Source organism: Bubalus kerabau, chromosome 4, assembly GCF_029407905.1.
Source record: "Bubalus kerabau isolate K-KA32 ecotype Philippines breed swamp buffalo chromosome 4, PCC_UOA_SB_1v2, whole genome shotgun sequence".
In the NCBI taxonomy this organism is placed as follows: Eukaryota; Metazoa; Chordata; class Mammalia; order Artiodactyla; family Bovidae; genus Bubalus; species Bubalus kerabau.
Window position 1 is genome coordinate 41,984,467 of NC_073627.1, and position 27,611 is coordinate 42,012,077.

General features: G+C 50.7%; 1 protein-coding gene across 8 annotated transcripts in view; it reads right to left on the bottom strand.

Annotated features, from left to right (window-relative positions):
* RPH3AL (rabphilin 3A like (without C2 domains)) overlaps positions 1-27,611 on the bottom strand; it is a 137,820-nt gene that overhangs the window by 56,068 nt on the left and 54,141 nt on the right. For all 8 annotated transcript variants that reach the window (XM_055576987.1, XM_055576982.1, XM_055576985.1 and 5 more), the window contains one exon: positions 25,955-26,084. In XM_055576987.1, the coding sequence (XP_055432962.1) occupies positions 25,955-26,084 (130 nt within the window). The remainder of the gene's footprint in view (positions 1-25,954; positions 26,085-27,611) is intronic.

Below are 27,611 nucleotides of genomic sequence, written 5' to 3' on the forward strand. Positions count from 1 at the left end.
TCTCATGCTTCCTGTGGCCTGAAACTGCGTCTCAGCGTTAGACAAACCAAGTCTACCTTCTGGGCCTAACTCACATGCTCCACGTGTTCCTTTTGCAAAGGTGCATCCCGGCCCAGAACATGCTCAGGGAAAGGGGGGTGGCTCAGGGTGTGGCCACAGGGTACAGGCTCTGGGGCAGGAGAGTACAGAGTCTGCCATTTAGAGGCAACCTTAGACTGGCCACTAACCTTCTCTGGGCTTTGTTTCCTTGTCCTGAAAACGGTGGTAACAAGCAGGTGCATGCCACCGCTGGGAGGATCAAGGGAGCTGATTCACAAAAGTGCTCACCAGCACAGTACACGGTAAGAAGCCAGGCAGTAACCAGAGTACTGCATGGCCATCTCAGTAAAGGATACCACACCCATCAATCATATAGGCCCAAACCCAGAATCAGCCTTGATCCTCACTCTCCCTCATACCCACCTAAATAATCCATCTCCAAGAACTCTAAATCTCACTCAAACTGTCCGCCCCCTCCACATCCACACCCACCTCCTTGTGGCCTCAGCTCGCACCCCTCTCCTCTTGCTCCACCGCCTGGCCCTCTACTCTCCAGCCCCAGCCATGCTGACCTGACTTCAGGCCCTGGTCCTCTATCTGCTTTTCCTGCACCGGACCTTGGCACCTGCTGCTTGTTCCATCTGGGATGTACTTGGTCACACTCTCTGCTTATCAGCCTACTTACCCTTCAGACCTCGGCAAAAGCACAGCTCCTTCAAGGAAGCCTTGTCTGACTTCTTACCCAGTTGGAGCTTTCCTACAAGGCTCTTGTCTCTTCTCCTCCACTGAGATCTTATCCTCATCCTCCTGGCTATGTAACTACAGTCTCTTCCCCTGTGAGCTCCTGGAGGACAGAGGCCATGCCTGTTTCTCTTCATCCTCCTGGTTCCAGTAGCAGCATCATGAATTGTTGTAGAATAAACGAAGGAGCAAAAAAGAGCTACTAAAAAAAATATCTAATGAATGTATTTATTTGGCTGTGCTGGGTTTTAGTTTTGGCATGTAGGACTTTGTTCTCTGACTAGGAATTGAACCTGGGCCCCTGCATAGGGAGTACAGAGTCTTAGCCACTGGACCACCAGGGAAGTCCCCCAAGAAGAGCTACTTTTAATATTACACCTGAGAAGGCAAGAGGGGGTCCCTCCTGGAATGTGCTGACCAGCTTGGGGGAAAAGACACACAGAGACAGGAAATACTCACTTGGCAGCTGGGGGCAAGGAATGCCTGGTCCATACTGAGTGATGCTGACTGGTGGAGCAATGGGAGACCAGACCGGGAAGAGCCTCGTTCAGGGTGGAGTGTTGGGGTAGGGGTGGGGGTTGGGAAAGCTGCCAGTTGGCCTCACTCTAAGTGTACAGCATGAAGCCAGGCTGGCCTGCCCACAGAGGAAATGACACCACTGGTCCTTTACTAAGAATAGGGGGCAGGAATGTGTGCCCTGCCCTCCACGTGACCACTCCTGATTGCTCCCCTCTCCTCCGGGGATATCCTGCAGGCCACCTGTGAGTGCAGACTGGGTCCAAGGTCTATGGGGCGCCCTCCTCAGCATCCCCATAATCCAGGCTACTTGGTTACCCCAAGACTCCCTGGAACCCCACCCTCCATCCAACATCATTACCTTCACCATCCCACACTGCTGGCCAGAGTCAAAGGTGCGACACGGTCTGGGAGACCACAGAGCTTGGGCACCTCACTTCCAGGCCGGCCTTCACATCCTCACTGGGAGCCCCTGACTCATTCCACACAGAGCCCCCATTCTCCACGGCGGGTCCCCAAGTGAGAAGTGAAAGTGAAAGTCACTCAGTTGTGTCCGACTCTTTGTGACCCCATGGACTATACAGCCCACAGAATTCTCCAGGCCAGAAAACTGGAGTGGGTAGTCTTTCTCTTCTCCAGGGGATCTTCCCAACCCAGGGATTGAACCCAGGTCTCCTGCATTGCAGGCAGATTCTTTACCAGCTGAGCCACAAGGGAAGTCCAAGAATACTGGAGTGGGTAGCCTATCCCTTCTCCAGGGGATCTTCCCAACCCAGGAATTGAATCGGGGATCTCCTGCATTGCAGGTGGATTCTTTACCAATTGAGCAATCAGGGAAGCCCAAGGCAGGGTCCCCAAGCTGCCACCAACTAGAAGGGAACAGGTGCCTCATTTTGCACGGCAGGAATAGAGATGCAGACGTAGAGAACAGGCCTGCGGACCCAGTGGGGGAAGGAGAGGCTGGGATGAATTGAAAGAGCAGTATCCAAACATATATATTATTGATTAGTCTCAAGTTGTGTCCAGCTGTTTTGTGACTGCCAGGCCCCTCTGTCCATATATAAAATAAGTAGCCAATGGGAAGCTGCTGTATAACACAGGAAGCTCTACCCAGTACTCTGTGACAACCTAGAGGGGTTGGATGCGGTGAGAGAGGGGTTCAAGAGGGAAGAGACATATGTAAAAATAAATTAATTAATTAAAAAAAAAAAAGAAGGGAGTGGGCACGGTGCCTGCATGTAGGAGAGAACGAAAAGGCTTGAACCCTTCCAAGAGCACTTGGTACTCAGCAGCCTGAAGGCTTCACCACGACATCAACATCCATCACAGAGAGAGCGGTGTTCCTGACGCTCAGCCAACCAGAGAAAGATGAAATTGTGCTCAAATGTTCCATACAAGGAGGCTGGAAAAATGCACACTGTGCAGAAATGAATAATGAAGGTGGTTAATTTGAAACTATTTGGTGCTTCAATTCAATAAGCATTGACTCAACAACTGGATGGAAGGGGATGTTCTAGGAATGAAGAGGATGAACAAAGCGTGGCCCTTTGTCCCCACTGAGGGTCCCATCGAGCAGAGGACTTGATGAATGAGCCAAACTCATCTGGAAAAGGACTTGCCCAAGAGTTTCAGCCAACGCAAGTTTGTCACCGAGACGGTCTCTCCCTAGGAACCAGGCAGCAATGATGTTCCCAGAGTGGTCGCTCCCCCGTCCCCCCCCCCCCCTCCGGGAAAGCCCGGGAAAGAAATGGCTACATCCAGACAACCATCACAGCACAGGCAGGAACAACGCCAAGAAGTCAGCCCACGCATGTGCATTTCATGTCACCCACCATGTCCCCAGTGCTAGAATTTGAATTTTCAACAGCAAGAAAAATCCGATTGCGTTTTGGAGAAAGGTACTCTGCGATAAAAATGATGATATAAATGAAACACGTGAAAACGGTCACGACGGAACCGTGTATTTACTGACACGGAACAACGTTCACAATAAATGAAGTTTTGAAAGCAAGTTATAAACAGAAAGTCTAGTGCGTTTCTCTCCCATATAAATGTATATGTGTTTGTAGCTATCTAGAAGTCAATACATGCACAGAAAAATACCTGGAAGGAACAGGCCAAAATGCACATTGAATTGTGCTACATCAAAATCTATTTTAAATGGGTAAGCAGAATTCCTATTTAAATGAAGCTTATGCTAAATGTTTCCCGAAATCACTTGCCCCAACTTAAGTTTTTGGCCAGATCTAGATTTTTGTGGGTCAGGATGGATTAAAGAAGCTGAAATCACGTGCACAACTGCCTCCAATGCCCAGACCCTGTAGCTGGTGCCAATGGGTCAGCGACCCCTCTGATTGCAGCCTCAGCCCTGCTCAACTCCGAGACATCGGTCAGGCTTCATCTCCAGCCTGGAGGGCTGGAGTGCAGGGGCTACACATGGCCTCCTTGCCGCAGCGAGACTTGGTATCTGAAACCCGGGGCATGTTGCCAAATGACTTTAACTAGATACTGATGTATTGGGTTGGCCAAAAATTTTGTTTAGGGTTTTCTGTAAGATGTTATAGACAAATCTGAGTGAACCTTTTGGCCAACCCAATACATCTTATAAATACTTACATACTTTATTGAGCCTGGTTGCTACACCAAGCATCGAGGTAGGTGTTTTATGTAGAATCTCATTTCATTTTCACAACCACCCTAGGAAGTGGGTATTGTCCCTATTTTATAAACTCGGGATCTGAGGCTTGAGGCTAAGTAACTTGACCATAGGGAACTGGGATGTGGACCCCATGCTGTTTGAGCCCCAGGTCTCAGCCCAGACAAGACTTATCCGAGCCTTCCTTCCTCCCTGGCAGCTCAAATGGAGGCAAGGCTGGTTCCCTGGACCTTGGCCCCTTCTCCAGAACTCCAGATTCGGTCAAGTCTCAAGTGGGAGAGGGCGTAGTGCCAGGCCCCTCCTCTTGTCATTGGGACACAGCCTGGGGGCCAGTGGGGCAGAGGGTAGGCTGACCCAAACCCTGACCACTACAAATACGGAGTCACTAGGGCCCTAAGATGCACAGTTCTAAGAACGCCAGCCACCTGCTGCTTGGCCTGAGACAGGAGCCAGGAGGCGACCAGAGAAGAGTTTCAGAAGGAAGACAAGTCTCTGCTTTCCACCCCAGTCCTGTGCCAGGGATAAGCAGCCGTCCTGCATCCCGGCTGTGGATGGCAGGTGCACTAACCCACACAGGGCCGGCCTCCTCCCAGTGGGCCCTCCCCCGCTCACCACCAGATGAGCCACTGATGCCACTTGGGGACCACCTGCTAATCCCAGCCCTGGGCAGCCCCCAGCCGCCAGCCACCCCTCCCAGCTGAAAGGCAGCACTGCAGATTTCAGGATTCGCTTCCAAAATACCGCCTTCCGCCCGCCTGCCACTTGCTACAGTCAGCACTGCCTCCTGAGTGGAGAGGAGGTTTTAAAAGGAGATGGAAGGAGCTCGAGATGAACACTCATGAGTGCAGACTGAGAGATCACACCTAAGATGTGCTTTGGGATCATCTCTATGCTCGTGCCCCACTGTGTGTCTGATGGGGGCTGGGGTACCTCGGGCAGGATGAAGCCGCCAGGAAATGGGGGGACCACTGCCTCTCCACCCCCACCTGCCCCCATTAATTCTTCCTGGTCCTGGTTGTCCTCAGCATCGCCTCTCAAAACAGGGACCCCCATGCTTGATTTTTGCCTCTTTTCCAGGCAAACGTGGGAAGCAAAGATTTGAGCTGTCTTGACGGGCCCCAGAGTGCACCCAAGGCACGCAGGGTGGGTGACAGGAGGGCAAGCAGAGGCAGCCCTGGCTGCAAATAAGAGTTTGGGCAAAGGAGTGGAGACAGTTTTTCACTCTGAAACTGAGAGGGAGGTTTTAAAAACCAGAAGATCTAATAACATATGATCAAAGGGAGACAGCATGAGACATGGGTCTCGAGGAATTCACTCCTTCCTTCAGCAGGCATGTCGCAGACACGTGGGCACACAGCCCCTTCCAGGGAAGAGACACACCAAGGCTGGCCTGCATGGACAGAGCAGCTCTGAGCCCCGCCGGGACTGAAGCCGGCTGATGCGGGCACACAGAGTGGAAATGAATTACACACACACGTGGAAAGGACGAAGGGCTGGAGGGGACGGCCGGGGATGGTTTCCAGAGCCGGCCTGGCTCAGGCAGGGAGGGGTCAATGTAGACCCCCCAGGCTGGGGTGCGTCCCTCACTGCATGCTTCCAAGAGTGTCCTGCTCACTTTTTTCAAACATAAAATGCTTTGAAATTTCAAACAGCATTTAAAAAGGTAGAAGGTTTCCACATAAAGAGAGCCTGGGTTTTGAAAGGCTGAACGAAGGTGCTCCAAAGACCCTGGTCAGGCGGCCCGGTGGGGACTCCACACTTGTCCCTCCCGACCTCTAAGGGGACCTCGGGTCTCACGGGGTCTTCTGTGGGGACAGGTAACAGCACTGAGTCTCCCAGGGGCGTGTGAGGATGGAAATCACTGTGCGTCAGACATAGGAAACAAACTTCAGGTTACCAAAGAGGAAGGCGGCGGGGAGGGATACGTTCGGAGTCGGGGATTAAGATACACACTACTGTATATAAAATAGATAGGGACTTCCCTGGTGATCCAGTGACTAAGACTCCTTGCTCCCAAGGCAGGGGGCCTGGGTTCAATCTGTGGTCGGGGAACTAAGATCTCATATGCTGCAACGAAGACCTGGAACAGCCAAATAAATAAATAAAATAAAAATAGATAGATAACAAGGACCTACTGTATAGCACAGGGAATTACATTCAATATCTTATAATAACCTATAATAGAAAAGAATCTGAAAAAGAATAAGGATATATATGCGTGTATAACAGAATTACTTTGCTGTATACCTGAAACATTGCAAATTGACAATACTTCAATAAAAAAAAGAGAAAAGGAATCAGTGAACGGTTCTATCAGGAGTTCTCAGACACAACCCTCATAAAATCTCCCAGGCTTGGTGTACACCCCAGGGCCCCGTCCCTGGACCAACCTGCTGAAGGAGGAAGCTCTAGGGTGGATGAAGCCCACTGCACCCGGAGGGCTCCCTGACCTGCACCGAGCTTTCCTTAAGCTTAAGCACTAGGCTTCTGGCCCCTGGTTAGCTCCTTCCAGCCCTAAAGAAACTCCTTGCTCCTGGAACTGACCCAGGCCCCCACTGAGCTCTTCAAGTGCTCCAGCCTCTCAGCCACAGGACCACATAGCTACATCTGAATCCCTGGATCCATGGTCTCCCAGGACCACTGCATCACACTGGCAGCTGCAGCTCTCCGACCCCATACTGGCCAGGAGGGACTCAGCGCAGAGGAGGGCCCAGGTGGTGGAGGAAGCGGGCTCATGTCCCGTTGCTCCCCACCGAGTGGTTACTTAGAGTTACGACTCATAATAATGATAATAGTTGCCGTTTATTGAGCACTTACTCTATGCCTGGCACCCGGCTCAGTGCTCAACACCCATTATCATTATCACATTTAATCTCGTTTATGTTCACAACAGCCCTGTGAGGGAGGTTTTATGATCTGGATGTCTTAGATGATGAATCAGAGGCCCTGAACTCTTGGGTGGCTTGGCTAAGTTCATGTCACCAAGAGGTGGCAGGGCTGGGATGGGGACCCAGGTCCATAATCATAAAAGCAGGAGCTTATATAATGTGGACTGTGTTCTGGGCACAGCGGGAGTGCTTCGTACGGACAAGTCTCTCAATAGTGACGGCCCAGGTAAGCTGTCTGGGGTCACACAAGAGGAGTTAGTAGAAGGCTGGGCTGGGATCTTACTCCCGTTCACTGACAGAGAGGAAGTGGATGGAGTTCTCCTATGGACAGTGGTGGTCTGTAGACATGTGGCTGAGATAGACCCTGGCCATCCTGGGAACACAAACTCACTGCATTAAAGACCCCAGACACAGCCAGCTCCAGCCTCCCCAGCCCGGCCCTGGTTGCATAACCAACCGCTGTTTTCCTGAAGCTTTGGGCTGGGGCCTCCTACAGACAATTCCTCACCCAGAGGTGTGTCTGCCACCTGGTAGCCACCTGGCCCAGGCTCTGTTACAGGAGCCACAGCCAAGGGAGAGGCCTGATCATTTTGGTTTTCCGCCCTCATATCCAGTGTCCTGAAAATGCCCTGTTCCTCTCGCAGCACCCCAACTAAGGCTATAGGTACGCCTGGCTCCTCTGGGGCTGCCACAAAGATGCACCTTGGAGGGAGGGCCAGGCAGGGAGCCCCTGGCCAGGTGTGCCAAGTAGATCCTAGCTCCCAAATTCCGTAGCCCTAGGACCTGTGACCAGCCAGTGGGCGGGGTCTCCAAAGACTGAAGTCTCAGCCCTGCTTTTGGAATGCTTGTTATATCCATGAGAAGGCAGGCAGGGGCCTCCAGTGAACCTTCACCTTCCCTCCCGCTAGAATCCGGTGGGCAGCCACTTCAGCTGCAGGCTGAGTCAATGACGTCAAGAGCATTCAGCAAATACTCCCTAAAGTCCTGCTCCTGGACTAGGTGGAGAACACGGTGAGGCTCACAGGCTGGAGGCACAGAGACACAAGGACGGATGCACACATATGCGAGAGCCTTCCTCCCTGGCCCCCGCCTAACTCTCCAGCCTCACCAAGCCCACCACACCAGCCCCCAAAGCCTCACTGCCTGTTCCTGACACTCTAGGTACTTCCTTGCCACTATGCTTTCACCCAGGCTCTGCCTCATGGCTAGTGAACTCCTATGCATCCTTCAGGAACAACTCAAATGTCTCCTCCTCCATGACTCCTTCCTTGATTTTTCCCCAGGGGAAGTACAAGTCACTCTTTCCTGTACACTCCTAACAGGGGTTGGCATTTCTAGAGGAGGGTTAACTGCATCATACTGAAATCGTCTCTCCTGTGACTGTGCCCCCTTTAGAAATAGGACATTGTTGTTCATGCTTAAATCCCCCAGTTTAGCAGGCACCTGGCTTGTAGCTGGCTAGGAGGGGAAGGAGGGTCTGACTGACAAGCACCACATGCTGTGGGACTGAGATTCTGCAGACATCTGGGGGCTGCTATTGGCTTTTAAGGAGGTGAGGGATATGATCAGATCTGAGTTTCAGAAAAAAGGCCTTGGCTGAAAACACAGATTCAGTGACTCACGGTCAATTTGTCCTTCATATTCTCAGCAGAGGCTCTTTTTCCAGAACATTCCCAGATGCCTATGGAACTTCCGATCCTAGCTGGGTTTGGAAGGTGAGGAAAAGGAAGGATGCTGGCTTATCCAAGGCTGCCAGTCGGCCAACAGGATGGATGGTGGTGATGTCAGCAGAGTGGGGACGAGCGGCTGCCACAATATTTAGCTTTGGACTCACTGATACTTGCAGCGCGAGGGGACTCCTTGGAAGAGCTGTCTGGTCCCAGTTGACACCCAAGACCAGAGCTTGGGAGGAAGGCAGGGACAGAGACAACGGCAGGACAGTACGTGGCATTGGCTGAAGCTGGGGCACTCGAGGGAAGTGAGAGGCCATGCAGACCAGTGATCATTCAATGTTAATCCGAGTGTGTCTCCTCTTGGTTTCGCCATCCCTAGGACAGGTGTTTCAGGAGAGCTGAGGCTTGGCCTGACCCCTGAGGTCACTCTGAAACCTGGATTGCTGCTTGGCACACTGTAGATGCTCAATAAATGTTTGTTTAGGCTAAAGGAGACGTGAATGTTTGAGTTCTGAGCGGGAGAGCATAAAAGGAGGAAGGGTCTTCATGGGGGCCAGGACCCAGGGAGCAGGAGGGGCCCCAGAGCAGAACCACAGGGCCAGGCCGGATGCGGACAGCCAGCCAGACAACACACTTGAGTTGCTGGGCCAAAGAGTACAGGGTGGGGAGTGGGGAAGTCTTAGGGAGGCTGGAGAAGGCCAATCCAGGGACCACCAGAAGCCAAGTTAGCATAGATGCCCCAAGCTAAAGTCAGGAGGTTCCCTGGCTTTGCACCAGCCCTGCATGGACATTCAGCCCCTCGGCAACTCCACCTGTCCCAGGGGTCAGCACCTTTTCTCTGTCTCTCCAGAATCATCATAACTCGCAAAAGGTTAGGTTTCAGACTTCCTTGGCAGTCCAGTGGTTAGGACAACACCACCAGGGCGTGTGGGTTCAATTCCTGGTCAGAGACCTAAGATCCCGCATGCCAAAAAACCGAAACGTAAAACAGAAGCAGTATTGTAACAAATTCAATGAAGACTTTAAAAATGGTTCACATTAAAAGAAAATCTTTATCAAAAGATGGCTTTATGCGAAAATACCCTCTCCCTTCTCTGTGTACCTCCAGGGCCTGGGACACATTAAATATCTTCGAAGCCAGTCTTTGGAACTGTCATTGGAACTGCCTGTCATTAGAACTGATATATATATATATATATAAATTTTATATATATATATATAAATTTGAAAAATAGAGCAGCCTCAACAAACACCCTAGGGCTTCTTAACATTCCAGGAGCAACAGCACTAATGATCAGTTAAGGACCCTGGTGATGCACAGGAGCAGAGCTCCAGGGAGCGCGGAGACAGGTCTGGGCCAGGTAGAGTTACGTCTGATCCTCAGGCCTTGGAACTCCCAGCCTGGGTGGGTTCTTATGCTGCTGAAGTTGGCAGCCTGTGCTCAGGGAATGAATGGACTGAGGGCCCTGGATACCACATGGAGGTGGTTAGACTTTATTCTAAAAGTACTAGGGAGCCACCAAAGACTTTAGCGGGAGGGGAAAAAAACCCCACACTTGAGCAAGACCAAGGAGCTAGAAAACAGATGAGACTCCCCTGTAGGCGGTCAGGAAACGGGGTGGGGAGGCCCCGCAATGGCACCCTGGTGCTCAGGCCTCACACCCTGCGGGGGCGCCCAGGCTACACTCCTGTCTGCACCTGGAAACTCAGCCAGGCAGATGAGGTTGGGCAGAACTATACCTCTGAAAGGCTTGGCAGGTCACGACCCCTCTCAGCCTCAGTTCCTCCACCTGTAACCCGGGGGAGTCATTCCTCCTATGGAAGGCAGGATGACAAGGGTTGAGGAAAGGGTTTGGAAGAAAGAGAGCTTAAAAGCCCCTCTGACAAAGGCCTGGCTCTTTCCAGGTTTGGACGCCCAGCCTAAAGGGCATCCTGGGTGAGGAGCTGGCTCCCCCGTGCCCCGCCATCTGCAGAAGCTGTGCCCTGGTGTCCCCGTGGGGCAACAGGAGGACAGGCTAAATCCACCTCCAGTTAAGGTCAGTGAACAGCAAACAGCTGTGCAGGAAACGACGCAGCAGGAAGAAACAGGGGCAATTTAAGAGCGATGAAGAATCGCTGGCCCCGTGAAGGGTGGCAGCTTGTGAGGCACAGCCGGCGAGGTGAGGGCCACGTGGGCGGTGCCGGCCACAGCTCGGACTGGAAATGTCATTATCTGTTATTTACCGCAACAGAGGACGGGAGGCTGCACCAGATTACTGTTCCTGGTAACAGCCACTAAACAGATTTCCCAGTACGGCTTCCTGCTGCCGGTGCGCTCTTGATGGACGATATACTGACCAGACCTGGGAGAAGAGCCACTGAGGGAGGTGGCAAGGGGTGTCGGGGGTGCTGGACAGAGTTCTTGGGGGGAAGCCTGGCCGGTGTCCCCAACCCTAACCCAGGCCTACAGAGACTCTGCCCACTCAGTGAGGGTCTGGCCTCACCCTAACCAGTTTATGACTCAACAACCTCAAACATCTCACATGTGTCTAGCTGCTGCTCGGCCATCTCAGGGTGTCTGGGGGGCGCTTGGGATACCACACTCAACTGTGAATGGTGAGCCTCAGTGTTGGGGTTACCATCCCTGCCCCAGTACTGGGAGCACTTAGCCAATGGCCTTCATACCCCATGGCAAGCACCAGACAGCACCTTCTCTCTCTCTTTTCTTAGTATTCTCTGACCAAGGCTTGAACTCATACCCCCTGCATTGGGAGTGCCGAGTCTTAACCACTGGACACCAGGGCAGTCCCTAGCTCTCTTTACTTCCTAAACAACATGTGGGCAAAGTTCTAAAGCAAGAGGTAGGAGGAACTGTGAGGCTCTGGCTGTGCCAACAGGAGCAAGTTATCCCTCTGAGCCTCAGTTTCTCCATCTGGAAAATGGGTATAATCATCACTGCCTTTTTTGGCCTATGGACCTTCAGGGGGTTGTGAGGGGCTTATGGCATCATCAGAGGAAGAGGGAGCTCTCAGGAGCACATGCCCACCCCCACCCCGGCTTCCTCCTACTGAGAGGACACGGGCTCCATCACAGCCTGAGCCAAAGTGAATTGGGAAGCAAACCCACCAGGGTTTTAAAATAACAACAAATCGAGCTGTGTTCTGGAGAGAGATGAGCTTCCAAATCACAGTTGCAGCTGCTGCTGCTGCTCCTTGATCTGGTGGGGGGGAGGGGCGGAAATCCCAGGGGAGCAGGTTTGAGGGTAGTAGCCCTGCAAGGACTGGGATGATCTGAGCTTCCTGGGAGGACACTGGTGGATAGCCCCAGAGACCCTTGCCTCTAATCCCTCCAACTGCTTCCTTTCACAGGGAGCACAAGAGAGGCGCAGAGGAGGAAGGGGTTTTGACCCAAGGTCACAGGGGTAGCCCAGAGCTGAGCTCTCCTGCACTCCTAACTTCCGGGCCACGCAGTAGGGCAAGGGTGCAACAGGCAGATATGAGTTTAGGTAACACCGCATCCCCCCACCCCACCAGCTATGTTTGTCCTCTGATGTACACAGGGACCCATGCCCTCAATGGACTTCAGACACGGGTGGGATACGCGTGTCTGGGGGGAGTGCTGAGCAAAGGGAGACAGCTGAAGCCAAAATGCAGAGGCTACAGCCCTGGGAGAGATGTAGATGAGGGGAGAAGCCAGGTCTAACAGGATGAGGCGATGTCTGCAGCAAGAGGCGATGTCTGCAGGACCCCCACCCCAGTCCTCTCCCTGAAGTGTGTAAAGAGCCTGAAAAAGCAGCAGCTACAGGAAAGGGCAAAAACCCCCTAATATCACCCAGCCAAGAATGGAATTAGATTTCCATATATAGACCTGGAGAGGATGTCTTTGATATGTTATTAAATAAAAAAAGATGAAAAAAGAGAATTATAGAGTAAGGAGTATATTATGGTCCCATTAACAAACATGTATATACACACACCTGTGTTCATTTGCCCGCATGTGGAGAGAGATACAGAAGGACAAATGTGCAAGCTGCTAAGGTCAGAGGTAGGGCAGGGGGTTAATGTTTTATATGCTCTGTATTATTCGATTTTTATAATTACTGCACACTCGGTGCCAGCCACTGTTTCTTAGAGCTTACCATGTATTTCACTCAATTCAATCCATACCACCTTATGACATAGGTGAGAAAACTAATGCAGAGAGGTGAGGTGGCTTGCCCAAGCCAGGAGGAGAACCCAGGCACCCCGAATCCAGGGCTCTTAATCTTTATGCAATAGTATAAATCACTTTTCAAAATTCCAGAAAAAGGAAGTCAATAAGAAAATAAAGGATGCCATCTCACTAAGTCGTTCAATACTTTGGAACCCAAGCAACTGACCCTGGATCCTCCCACCTGGCAAACTCAACGGTAATGAACGGGTGTGGGGAAGAGGTGGGGAAGGAAGCCACACCCCTTTTCACTTCTGTGTGGTCCAGTGCCCAGGGTGGGGCTAATGGACCGGGTCAGGGTGGCCACGTTTTTGGTAAAGGGCCAGAAAGTGCAGGATCGTGACCTGTTAGGGCCTGGCCCAGAGTGAACTCAGTCACTGGCAGCTTTTGTTATTTCTAACCCTCGACTGTCTTTTTTCCCCCTTATTTATTTATCTGGCTGTGCTGGGTCTTGGCTGCAGGATCTCCCACTGTGGCATACAACTAGATTCTCTCGCTGAGGCGCGTACCTCAGTAGTTGTGGTGTGCATGCTTAGTTGCTCTGTGGCATGTGGGATCTTAGTTCCCCAACCAGGGATCGAACCTGCATCCCCTGCATGGCAAGGCAGATTTTTAACCACTGGACCGCCAGGGAAGTCCTTCTTAACTGTCCTTTGAGTCCCCATCTTAGTCGTTCCTGCCTGAATTCAGGGCTTTATTATTGCTAATTGGATAATTCCACATCTGACAGGCTCTTTCCAACCCACGACACATTCCCACCTCCAAATCCGCCTCTGGATGTAAGCTCCCCAGAGACCTACCCAGTGGCTGTCACCTCCCGCTCAGTAGCGTTTGATGCTCTGTGGCCAAAGGCCTGGCACACGGGGCCACTTGGTGACCCTCACTTCATTCTCTCCCTCCCTCAGGCTGCGTCTCGCCATCACCCCCTCCTTCTTCGCCCCTTTCCCACAACCACCAGCTCTGCCAAACACCCACCAGTCCCTGTACTTCCTCCTGAAATGTCCCCTGCCCCCCGCCCCCAGGACCTGGGTAGCCACCCTCCAGGCTCAGCTCAAAGTGAGCTCCACTTTGCAAGCCCCTGTACCTTTCAGGTGCCAGCACCCCCCACAGCCCTCCACTCTGGGATCCCCCCACAATATCTGAGTCTATGGCACTTGTCATGCCGAGCTGTGTTATCTGCCATCAGTGGTGAGCTCCTGAGGGCCTGCCTAGAAGGTGCACTAAGTAAGCAGGGTTCTCGGCTGGTCTCTCTCCAGGACACTCTGGGCCTTGTCACCAAGAGCCCAGCCTGGCTTTCAGCAACTCCCCCACTGCTCAACTAAAGAAAGCTGAGTGCCGAAGAATTGATGCTTTTGAACTGTGGTGTTGGAGAAGACTCTTGAGAGTCCCTTGGACTGCAAGGAGGTCCAACCAGTCCATCCTAAAGGAAATCAGTCCTGAATATTCATTGGAAGAACTGATGCTGAAACTCCAATACTTTGGCCACCTGATGCAAAGAACTGACTCACTGGAAAAGACCCTGATGCTGGGAAAGATTGAAGGCAGGAGGAGAAGGGGATGACAGAGGATGAGACGGTTGGATGGCATCACCGACTCAATGGACCTGAGTTTGAGTAAGCTCTGGGAGTTGGTGATGGACAGGGAGGCCTAGCGTGCTGCAGTCCATGGGGTCGCAGAGAGTCGGACATGACTGAGCGGCTGAAGTGAACTGAATCGAACCACTGCCTTTGTCCTGACGACCCTGAGCTGAAGGTCTGCATCAAACCTGGCTGACCTTTGATATTCGGGCTGATATTCGAATGGGCTCTGAGCTGCACAAAGTGGCAAAAAAGAAGCTACATTTGGGGCGGAAAGGCCAGGGCATGGGCTCCAGAGCAGGGAAAAAGAAGTGTGCCTTGATGGAGACGTTCTGTTCATCAGACTCCTGGGTGAGCAGATGTTCCATGATGCCGTGTGCTGTCTGGTCCAAGCCTCCGATCCCCGCAACGGCAGCCAAGTCAATTCGTGCCAAGCAGCCAGAGTGGGCCCTCGGGTCAGACGAATTAAGTGACTTTTTCCGGGAATTTAGGAACCATCAGTGGCTGAATGAAAAAATCCATCTTTGTAATGAGGCACAAACACACGTCTTCTAACATCTGAGTCAGGTTGGGGAGGGGAAAGGACGCGGTGGGGCCAATTTGGAGGCAGCTCAGATGAGAAGGTTCCAGGAGGCTTCTGCCTTTGGGGCCGCACCTGAGGGACAGAGGCGCTGAGGGCAGGAGACAGACCAGGGGACAGAGAGCTTGGATGACTTTCACTGCACCCTTGCACAGGAGGGAGGCCCTGGGGGAAAATGCCCCCCTCCCAACCCTCGTGCACTGTTGGTGAATTGTAAAATGATGCACCCGCCAGTTGAAAAGAGTCTGACGGGTCCTCAGAAAATTAAACAGAATTATCCCATGATCCAGCAATCCCACGTATGGATATATACCCATAAGAATTGAAAGTAGAGTCTCAAAGGGATATTTGCATACCCATATTCACAGGAGGGCAGGAGGAGAAGGGATGAGATGATTGGATGGCATCACTGACTCAATGGACATGAGTTGGAGCAAACAGTGGCAGATAGTGAAGGACAGGGAAGCTTGGCGCATGGCAATCTGTGGGGTCGCAAAGAGTTGGACACGCCCGAGCGACTGGACAACAACAACAACAAATTCACAGGAGCACCAACCATTCACAAGAGCTAAAAGGTGGAAGCAACCTAAGTGTTCATTGACGGATGAATGGATCAGCCAAATGTGTTACAAATATAATATTATTATTTAACCTCAAAAAGGATGTTACAATATTATTATTTAACCTTAAAAAACTAAGATCACGGCATCCAGTCCCATCACTTTATGGCAAATAGATGGAGAAACAGTGGAAACAATGGCTGACTTTATTTTTGGGGGCTCCAAAATCACTGCAGATGGTGACTGCAGCCATGATATTAAAAGACGCTTGCTCCTTGGAAGGAAAGTTATGACCAACCTAGACAGCATATTAAAAAGCAGAGACATTACTTTGTCAACAAAGGTCCGTCTAATCAAGGCTATGGTTTTTCCAGTAGTCATGTATGGATGTGAGAGTTGGACTACAAAGAAAGCTGAGTGCTGAAGAATTGATGCTTTTGAACTGTGGTGCTGGAGAAGACTCTTGAGAGTCCCTTGGACTGCAAGGAGATCCAACCAGTCCATCCTAAAGGAAATCCATCCTGAATATTCATTGGAAGGACTGATGTTGAAGCTGAAACTCCAATACGTTGGCCATCTGATACAAAGAGCTGACTCATTTGAAAAGACCCTGATGCTGGGAATGATTGAAGGCAAGAGGAGAAGGGGACGACAGAGGATGAGATGGTTGGATGACATCACCGACTCAATGGACATGAGTTTGGGTGAACTCTGGGAGTTGGTGAGGGATAGGGAGGCCTGGTGTGCTGCAGTTCATGGGGTCACAAAGAGTCAGACACGACTGAGCGACTGAACTGAACTGAAAAACTAAGTTCTCACATGTGCTATCAAGTGGATAGACCTTGGCAACATTGTGCTGAGTGACAGGAGCCAGTCACAAAAAGACGAACACTGCACAATTCATTTATATAGGTATCTGGAATTGTCAAGCACACAGAACAGAAAGAATTGGGGTGCCAGGGGCTGGGGTGGGTGGGAATGGGGAGTTATCAGTTAACGGGTATAGAGTTGCAGTTTTGCAGGATGAGAAAGTTCTGGAGATGATGGTCATGATGGTCACACAACAATGTGAACGTAATTGATGTTCCTGGACTGTACATTTAAAAATGATTAAAATGGTAAATTTTAACATTTGTTTGTCTTAACACAAATTAAAAAATAAATAATTTTTAAGGACTCCCCTAGTGGTCCAGTGGCTAAGACTCTGTGCTCCCAGTGCACGGGGCCCGGATTTGATCAGTTGCTCAGACAACTAGGTCCCACGTGCCACAATTAAAGATCCCACGTGCTGCTACTAAGACCTGGCACAGTCAAATAAATATTTTTTAAAAAACCAAATACATTTCCCAAGGCTATAGCCGCCATCAATAGTGATTCCTCTGGTGGATCTGGGCAAAACCAATAGAAAATTTTCTGTATTCAGCATTCGAGATGTCACTAAGAACACCCATGATTCATGGGAAGAGGTCAGAGTTTCAACATTAACAGGAGTTTGGAATAAGTTGATTCCAGTCCTCATGGGTGACTCGGAGGGGTTCAAGACTTCAGTGCAGATGTGGCGGAAAGAGCAAGAGAACGAGAAGTGGAGCCTGAAGATGGGCCTGAACTGATGCAGTCTCAGGATAAAACTTGAACAGATAAGGAGTTGTTTCTTACAGCTGAGCAAAGAAAGTGGTTTCTTGAGATGGAATCTCCTCCAGTGAAGATGCTGTAAAGCCTACTGAAATAACAAAGGATTTAGGATATAACATAAACTTAGTTGATAGCAGTGTCAGGGTTTGAAAGGACTGACTCCAATTTTAGAAGAAGTTCTATGATGAGTAAAATACTATCAAACAGCATTCCACACTACAGAGCAAGTGTTCATGAAAGGAAGAATCAATCACGGTGGCAAAATTCACTGTTGTTTTATTTCAGGGAATTGTTGCAGCTGCCCCAAAGTCCAGCAACCCCCACCCTGATCACAGTGAGCATGGAAAGGGCGAGGGGAGCACTGAGGCAAGAAGCCCCCAGCAAAAAGATTAGCCTTGCATGAAAGGCTCAGGTGATGGTCAGCCTTTTTCAGAAATCAAGTGTTTTAAAATTAAAGTGAAAGGGTTAGTGGCTCAGTCATGTGTGACTCTTTGCGACCCCATGGACGGTAGCCCACCAGGCTCCTCCTGCCCATGGGATTCTCCAGGCAAGAATACTGGAGTAGGTAGCCATTCCCTTCTCCAGGGGATCTTCTGCATTGCGGGTGGATTCTTCACCATCTAAGCCACCTGGGAAGCCCTGAAATTAAGGTATGTACTTTTTTTAAGACATAATGCTATTGCATACATTTAGACTACATAATAGACTAACGACAGACACATAATAGACTACAGTAGGCACTTCCCTGGCGGTCCAGTAGCTAAGACTGTGCTCCCAGTGCAGAAGGCTCGGGTTCAAGCCCTGGTCAGGGAATTGGATCCCACATGCCCCAACTAAAGATTCTACATGCTGCAACAAAGATCGAAGATCCCACATGTCGTGACTAAGACCCAGTGCAGCCAAGTAAATAAATATTAAAAATAATAGACCCCAGTAAAGTGTAAATATGACTTTTATATGAACTACGACACCAACAAATTTGTTGCTTTATTGCAATATTTGCTTTACTGCAGTGGTCTGGAACCAAACCCACAGTATCTCTGAAGTATGCCTGTACAGACTTTTTTGTATATATATTGAACTTGATACAACCACATGCTAAATTCACCAATATCCACCTTTTGTATTTAGAGTCTTTCAGATTTCCTGGTTATATGATCATGCTTTCATGACAGCGACAGTCCTAGCTATTCTCCAGTCCGTACGTCACACGTTTCTTTTTCTCGCATGATTGCCCTGCTTTGGCCTCCAGCACAATGTTGAAAGAAGTGGTGATGAATATACACAGAACTTGTCTTATTCCTGACTTTATGAGAAAAGTTTTCAATATTTAACTATCGAGTATGATGTTTCTTCTCCTCCTGTGTTCTGCTTCTCCAAGGAAGGGAAAACGTGACATGTGAAGGCTTCCATCTGAAAGAACGGAGAGGCAGCATGGCAGAATGACTCAGCCCAGGGAACCCAGCTCCCCACTACCTGGCCAGGGGCCCAAGCAGGCCACACCACTGAACCGAGCCCCTGTTCTCCATCTGTGGCTGGAACAGCCTCACCTCCCCTGCCTCCCGATGGCTTTGCCTTAAGGACCAAAAAGGATGACTTCTGTGAAAGAGCTTTATAAACTCCAAAGGACATCACGCGGTGAGACAGTGGTCTCCGTGGCCACTGTTTGCAAGAGTGAGGACGGTCTGAGGGAGGGTGCAGGAGACTCTTAGGCTGAGGTTGTAGGGCTGTGGTGCAGGGGAGGGCGTGGGGAGCAAGACGAGCAGAGAGGAGGCGGTCACTGAAGGTCCTTCACCGCTGCCCTAAGCCAGGCCTGGGGCTGCAACCTCAGAGCAGGGGTTTTCCAACTCAAGGAGGAGCAGAACCCCCAGGAGTGCTCTTGTTAAACACACTGCCTCCACGGGCAGCGTTCCTATTCAGTAGGTGCTATGGACTAAGTGCTTGTTCCCCTCAAAATTCGTGTATTGGGGGCTTCCCTAGTGGTCCAATGGTTAAGAATCTGCCTGCCAGTGCAGGGGACATGGGTTTGATCCCTGGTCCAGAAAGATCCCACATGCCAAGGGGCAGCTAAGCCCATGCAGCACAACTACTGAGCCTGTGCACCGAAATTACTGAAGCCTATGAACCCTAAAGCTCATGCTCCAAACAAGAGAAGCCACTGCGACGAGAAGCCTGTGCACTGCAGCTGGAGAGGAGCCCCGCTTCGTGGCAACTGGAGAAAGCCCGAAGGCAGCACCAAAGACCTAGCAGAGCCAAAATAAATAAACTAATTTTAAAAATTCACGTATTAAAGTTCTAACCCTCAGTGTGGTGGTATTTGGAGGTGGGCCTTTGGGAGGTGATGAGAGTTCAAAGAGAGTTCAATGAGAGTTCATGAGGGTGCGGCCCTCGTGATAAGATTAGTGGTCCCAGGGTTACTGCCTGTGGGGGTGGTCTGCGCTGACCTCAGCAGGATATCCCTCCTCAGAGCCTTAAGTAGGGTGGGGGCAGGGATCAAGTTCTGGCCTGGTCCCTTTCCTCCAGCGCCCCCATCCTGGGCAGGGATTACTTGCTCCCCATCCCAAACTGGGGGTCCCCTAAAGACTTTGAACAAAGCACGGGACTGCCTCATTCTTTTCCCCTAGAACTGAGCACATGTTACTGAGACCATCATTTCATGTGCAGGCTCCTCAGCTCCCACACCGTGGAACACATTTTAGCTGAGACCAGAGAAAAATCTGATTGCTTTCCTTGCATGGTGACAATGCCATCCTGGGCTCGGGCGGGCTATTCAGCAGCCCTGCCCAGCCTCTCCATCACTGGTGAAGCCAGACTCTCAATTAAACTGAAAGCCGGCGGGCTCAGATCCTAAGCAATTAGGAGTGCCAGTCCTCTAATTAACCAGCTGCCCCTCTCCCTTCGCACCACAGCCGTCTGATAATGAGAGCAAGCAGCCTGGGCACGCAAGCCCAATTAGGGGGGAGGCTGCTCTGAGGACCAGCACTGCGGGTTCTATCCACACGCTCGTTAGCTTGAGGCCAGGGCTCTTGCTGGGGAAGGCTCTGTGTGGCCAGGAGCACCTGAGACATGGATCTGGACACCTTCCATGACAGAGATCTCCCCAGCGTCCCTTCTCTGCAGCCTGCCCTCCTGGGAGCCCGTGCTACAGGCCATCGCAAAAGGTGTGGAGGGGAGAGAGAAATAAATAGGGAGGCACCCCAGAAATTGGTGAACTCTAATCAGAGGGCTCCTGACACCCCTAATTAGGGCAGTGCCTTATTAGAGCTCTCTCAGCAGCCCCAGGGCTGCCTCAGTAAACCTAAGCCCAACTGTAATTAATTACCCATAATTATTTAATACTTCCAGTCCAGAGGGCAAGCATCTGTGTGTCTTTACACTGTATCGCCCAATGCCTACACCAGTATATATCTATATGACAATAAATATTTGTTGCAAGAGTGAAGAGATGACATTGTCCTCCCCTCCTAGACACTAGAGAACCCCTGTACAAGGACCCTGTGGCTAAGTCTGGGCCTCCCTCTTGATTCTCCAGGGACTCAGCTCCTCAGGGACCACCACCTGGCAATATGGCCGAGGGCGTCCTCCCTGCCCTAAAGGCCTGCATCCTCATGGTTAGGCACTTGCCTGCCCCATTTCCAGCTAGGTTCCTCTGCTAAGCTGTTCTTCCTTCCCCTCCCCTCCCTTCGCTCTGCTTTCAGCCTCTCAGAGGCCTGCCCAATCTTCAGAAGCCAGCTCTTCTAGGCAGCCCTCCTAATTGTTCTCAGGCCTGGAAACCCTGGTCCTAGCCATTGTCAGCATGACTCTAGAGAGTACTGTCTGCCCACCTTGACCATGAGGACCCGAGGGAAGTGGCCATTCTTGACCCTTCTCCTTTTGGATTCCCCTAACCAAGAATTAGCCCAGAATAGGCTGAATAAGTGACTGAGTGTTAGGTTCATCTGAGGAACTTGCACAAAAATCAGGGAGTTTGTTTTCCCTGTTTAAGACATCCAATGCTGGCGAGCTACGAAGGCTTTCAGGAAGAGGTTTTTATATAAATTACAAAAAAACATGGGACTTACTGTGGGAATTCCAATTTTCAGTTCAAGAAAATATGAATCCAAAAAGGAAAACAGGTTGCTATGGGTTGAATTGTGTCCCATCAAAATTCTCATGCTGAAGCCCTAATGCCCAATGTGGCTGTGTTTGGAGACAGGGTCTTTAGTTGGTGATTAAGGTTATGTATGGAGAAGGCAATGGCACCCCACTCCAGTACTCTTGCCTGGAAAATCCCATGGACGGAGGAGCCTGGTGGGCTGCAGTCCATGGGGTTTCTAGGAGTCGGACACGACTGAGCGACTTCACTTTGACTTTTCACTTTCATGCATTGGAGGAGGAAATGGCAACCCACTCCAGTGTTCTTGCCTGGAGAATCCCATGGACAGAGGAGCCTGGTGGGCTGCTGTCTATGGAGTTGCACAGAGTCGGACACGACTGAAGCAACTTAGCAGCAGCAGCAGCAAGGTTATGTAAGGTCATAAGGGTGGGGCCCTGATCCGATAAGACTGGTGTCCTTATATGAAATAGGAGAGAGACTGCAGCTCTCTCTCCACCACGTGTGGACACAGTGAGAAGGCAGCTGTCTGCAAGCCAGGAGGAGAGTCCTTCCAAGAAACCAAACTGGTCAGCACATCGATCTTGGACTTCCCAGCTTCTGGACTCTGAGGAATCAGTTTCTGTCATTGAAGCTGCCCAGTCTGTGGTCTTCTGTTAGGGCAGCCTGGGCTGACTGATCCATGGGAAATCACTAAACCTCTCCCAAGATATACGAGGTCAGTTCCATTTTTAGTAACAACTGGGCAGTCTGAACAGCTAGCCTCAAGGTGAATTAATCGTAACAGTGGTACGGGACTTCCCTGGTGGTCCCAGTGCAGGGGGTCTGGGTTCGATCCCTGATGGGGGAACTAGATCGCACATACTGCAACTAAGAGTTCAAGAACTGCAAATAAAGATATTGCACGCCACAGCTAAAAAAGTTTCCACATGCCGCAACTAAGACCCAGCACAGTCAAATAAACATTTAAAAATAATAATAGTGATTATCACAACAACAGGGACCCTTTACTGAGTGTTTCCAGTGGACCTGACATTAAGGACTTCCCGTGCATTAGCTCATCTACATCTCATGCTCACCCATGCTCAGTGGTGATGTAGTTCTATCACCCCATTTATAGATGAAGAAACAAAGGTTAAGTGACTTTGCAAGGCCATTGCACTGTGGCCGAGCTGGGACCACAACTCAGGTCCATCTGCTGGGGAGCAGCACTTACTGCCAGCCCCGGAAGACCTGTGACCTCTTACTCTGCAGGGCAAGTGACATCTCACCCTGACTCACTTGCAGTCTAGGACCCCTCTTTCCTTCCTAAGGCCCTTAATCACCCCCTCTAATCCCTTCCTATTTGCTTACAATACAAACTGAAGAGGCTGATTCTCTTAGCATGTGGCCCCCTTCCCTATGTTACCTTGTCCGCAACCTCAGCATCTCTCAATGACAGCCGCTGACACCTAACTCATCTCTGTTTTCACTCCACATCCCCCTGCAACACACTCACCAGACAGCAGCTGGTGAGTTTCTTAAACACACCAAACAGGGACTTTCCTGGTAGTCCCGTGGTTAAGACTCCCCATTCCCAGTGGAGGGGGTTCAGGTTCGATCCCTGGTCTGGGAACTAGATCACACATGCCACAACTAGAGATCCTGCCTGCGGCAACCAAGACCTAGTGTAGCCAAATAAACAAAATAAATATTTTTTCTTAAAAAAAAAAAAAACAACAAAAACAGATGTACATCCTTGCTTAAAACGCTCCACTGGCATCCCATGAAAGTTATAATCAAATCTCAACTCTTGACTTACAAAGCTCTGTGTGACCAGCTGTGCCCAGCTCTCATTAGTTCATTGAACATGCCCAGCTGGTTTCTGCCTCAGGACTTTCATGCTTGCCAATCCCCCTGCCTGCAACACCCTTCCACCTGGGTCTTCATGGGGCCGGCTCCAGCTCGTGGTAAGGTCTGAGCTCACAGGGAGGCTTTCCCTGAGCACCCAGGCATGCTCTACAGCATCACCTGTTTTAATTGACTACAGAGTCCTCAATCTACCTGACGTTACATTTGTTTGTTTATTGTCTGTCTTCTCCCACCCCTGGCAAACAAGCTCCATGACAGCAAGGACTTTATCTTGCTCACAGCACTTCAAGTAGCACCTAAAACAGGGCCTGCACACAGCAGGCCCCTACTACTTGCATAAAGGGAAAGTGAATGACTGAATGAATGACACAGTCTTCTCATGGATGGTTAAAGATCATCCCCCAATTGCCCATCATTCAACGGTGGCCCCAGCTGCCACCCTTTCCTCTTACTGTCATCCAAGAACAAGTCCCCATAGAAACTCAGCAGACTCTTCCTCTCACCACCCAAGCCAGGACCAAGTCCTCAGCCTGCGGCAAAATAAGAACAATTTCAACTGGAAGCATCCTCTGGACCAGCCCGGCGCTCCAGGGTACCCTGGGATTGGGATGGTGACAGTACCCGTGAAAGAGCATTCCCCCACCCCCTCATCCGCTGAGGTCCTCCCCTGGGATCCCTGCTGTTGCCAAGGAAATGGCTCTACAGGGAGCAGCTGGCATTAACCCATCAGCAACCAGAGTCAGTGGCTGGCCTCCAGGGCAGAGGCCCCAGACTTTTCCAGGGGATGGAGACAAGGCTCTGACCCCCTCTTCCTGGTCCCACAAACCCAGACATTTACAGCAATTATGGGGTTGAGGGGCAGAAGAAGGAAACAAGTGGAAGTCACATATAAGAACCTGCCCAGGTGCTGGGAGCAAGACACTCCTGAGTCCCTGTGTCCATCACCTCGTTGGTACTTATCTGGTCCAGATCTGTGGAGGCTTATGGAGGAGCGGCATAGCCCTGCCCACCCCTCCCGACACTCAGGCCCCTGCCGCTCCTCCACTGTTCTTGGACCTCTCACCAGTTAATCCACATTCCTCAGCCCAGTTCACCACATGTGACAGAACAGGGGAAAAGTGGTTTAGCTGAAATTCTGGCTTTCCCATCCATTCATCTGGTACATTAACTTCTTTGCACCTTGGTTCTCTCATCCAGCTTTTGAACATCACTGAAAATGCCCTTGTCAAGATTGCCAATGGCCTCTGTGTTGCCAAGTCCATGTTTACTTCTTTGATGTTCCCATATTTTACAGTCCTTTCAACTATTAATGCCCTGCTGCACCCCCAATCTTCTTTCCCCTGTTACTTCTTCCCAGAATTTATTTCTTCCTGAAATCTTCTTATCTATTTGATCATGACTTGTTTTTGGTTCCCTCACCCATGTACTCTCAAGAGAGAAGGTTCTTTGTCTGTCTTGTTTACCAAAATAACTCCAGGCTTAAAATAATGTCTAGCACATGGAAGTTACTTGAGGATGGGTTCTAGTAAAACCAGAGTGAAAAACAACAACAACAAAAGAAAAAGACGTGGTATCTTGGGACCAGTGCTTCTAACCTAGGAGGGCAGTAAAGCAAGGTCCCATGATGACAACCGTGCAATAACGACTAAAGGCTAGAGTAGGAATAAGAGTCTAGAAGAGATTCTGGCAGGGAAGAAAAAAAAAGTAGGCTTCATGCAATAGAGAATAAAATTCAGATGCTAAGAAACCTTGAGGACTAGAAGGCACCTTATTCTTTGGTCAATAAGAAAAGAAAGGCAATTAGAAACGCCAGGAAAAACAAAAAGTTATGTTAAGGTGCTTCCCTGGTGGCTCAGTGGTAAAGAATCTGCCTGCTAACGCAGGAGACACTTTTTCTATCCCTGGTTGGGAAGATCCCACATGTTATGGAACAACCAAAGCCATGCACCACAACTACTGAGCCTGTGCTCTAGAGCCCCGGAGCCGCAACTGCTGAGCCCACGAGCCACAACTATGGAAGCTCCAGGGCCCTAGAGCCCGTGCTCTGCAACAAGAGAAGCCACCACAAAGAGAAGCCACCGCTGGAGAGCAGCCCCTGCTCAACGCAAGTAAAGGAAGCCCGCGAAAGGAAGCCCGTGTAGCAACGAAGACCCGGCACAGCTAAAAATAAATACATACAATTTTTATAAAGTTATTTCAAGAAGTCTTGGACTCGCTATGAAACAATTTTATATATGGCATAATTTAGAATGATCAGTGGAGTAGAAGAAAAGGAGAAAATCCATTTGGCCTTGCTACTCATTTGAGTTGCCAGGGATCAAGAGGAAAATTGCATTTATTTAAAACAACTAATAACATTTACTGAGTACTGACGTGCCAAACAAGGTTTTAAGAGCTTTGCATATACTATCTAATCCTCACAACTCTCTAAGGTATATATTATCATTGTCCCTATTTTATCAGTGAGGCTCGACATAGTAAATAAGCTTTCTGGAGTCACACAGCTACCAGAAGAGCTGAATTCATACATAGTCCTGTGAGACCCAGAGGTCCACTCCCCAGAGCTGGCACTAGAAGCCTAGCCATGTGACCTTCCAGCCCCAATCCTTCTTGTCATGAAGCATAGGATATCATGTATGCACACATGTATCGTTTAGTCACTAAGTCATATCTGATTCTCTGCAACCCCAAGGACTATAGCCCATCAGGCTCCCCTGTCCACGGGACTTCCCAGGCAAGAATACTGGAGTGAGTGGCCATTTCCTTCTCTAGGGGAACTTCCTAACCCAGGGATCTAACCTGCGTCTCCCACATGGGCAGGTGGGTTCTTTACTGCTGAGCCACCAGGGAGGCCCGCACACATGTATGCACAAACACATATACACTCTCCTGGGAGTCAGGACGCAGAGCCACGAAGTGCCAGGGCTGGTCCTGGCTGGGAAGCCAGAGCAGGGCCTTACCTTCCTGCAGTCTTTGCAGAACACGGAGGAGCTGCCGAGGAAGCCCAGCACCTCCCCGCAGAGCAGACACTGGGAGAGGCCGTTCCCCATCACGTTGCGCCTCATGGTCTCCAGCCGCTCCACCAGCCGCCTGCAGCACAGGACACAGGATCAGACGGTGTGGGCTTCGTCTCCAACCTGACTGCCACCTTTCCGGTAGCCCCGGGCCCCCCACACCGTACCACATCCCAGGGGCCATTCCCTCACCTTTGGCGTTTTCCCTGCCCACTCCTTCCCCTGGCTAATTCCTAATCATTCATTCACTCACCCACCGTGAACTGGGTGCCTATAGTATGCCAGACACTAGGAATATTGCAGCAAAGAAGACAGAGAGGGACACAGTCTCTGTTCTCATGGAATTTACGTTTAACAATGAGAGAAACTCTATAAACAAGCAAAGTGACGGGCCTCCGTGGCAGTCCACTGGCTAAGACTTCTCACTCCCCATTCAGGGGGCCTGGGTTCGACCCCTGATCAGAAAACTAGAGCCCACGTGCTGCAACTAAAGATCCCGAGTGCCGCAGCTAAGACCTGGCTCAGCCAAATAAATAAGAAAATATAAACAACAAGCACAGTGACTTCAGAGAGGGGGAGGGGTTATGGAATAAAATAAGCGGGGGTGGGACGGGGCAGGACATGTTGGATGGTGGTTAGTGAAGGCCTCTCTGAGGACATCTGAACTGAGAGGGGAAGGATGACAAGGACCAAATGTGTGAAGAGCTGGTGGAGGGGCAACAAGTACAAGAGCAAGGCCCCGGAGCACTGGAGCAGCAAGGAGCCTGGGGGTTGGGGGCCACTATACTGCCTGGGACTAAGGAGGCAGGAGGGGGCCGGGAGGGGCCAGATTACACAGCCCCTCGGCCCACTGTGACCCCTGTTTTGTGACAACCTGTCACACAACATTGTCATGCCCACAATACACGGCCACTTCTTTTCCATTGGCCGCTGTGTCTCCAGTATCCAGTGGATTCTCAGCAAAAATTATTATTATTTTTTTGGCTGCTCCATGCAGGATCTTCGTTCCCCAACCAGGGATCGAACCTGGCCCCCTGCAGTGGAAGCTCAGAATCTTAACCAGGGGCCACCAGGGAATTCCCTCAGCAAAAATTCCTAAATACATGGAGGATAGTGTGTGGGTACACTGTCTCCTGTGACCCTCACAAACCCCCCGCAAGGAGGACGCTGTCCCCCTCCCCCCATTTTAAAGATGAGAAGACTGAGGCTCCGAGGTGTGATGTCACTTGCCAGGATGGCACAGCTCCTCAGAGGTACAGCTGAGGCTACACCCAGGCCCCCCATCTCATGGCAACTCCACTGTCTCCCCTGGGTGATCAGGCCCTGCCTGGGGGCCAAGGGAGGGCAGCCTGGGCACTGAGGCTGGTTCTGGCCCCAGAAGTCAGCAGACACTCCTGACTTCCACAGTGGTCACCGTCCCTCCTCCAGGGACCTCCAGGGTCCTGGGAATAAACTCAGCTTCAACCCTGGCCTGACTGCTTGTTCTCAGGGGACCCCCCCATCAGTGCAACCACACAGGACACCCTTCCTCTTTCTGAGACGATTTCCTGCCTCCTGGGTCATTCTTGCCTCAGCCAAACCCAGTGCTTACAACACAGCCAGA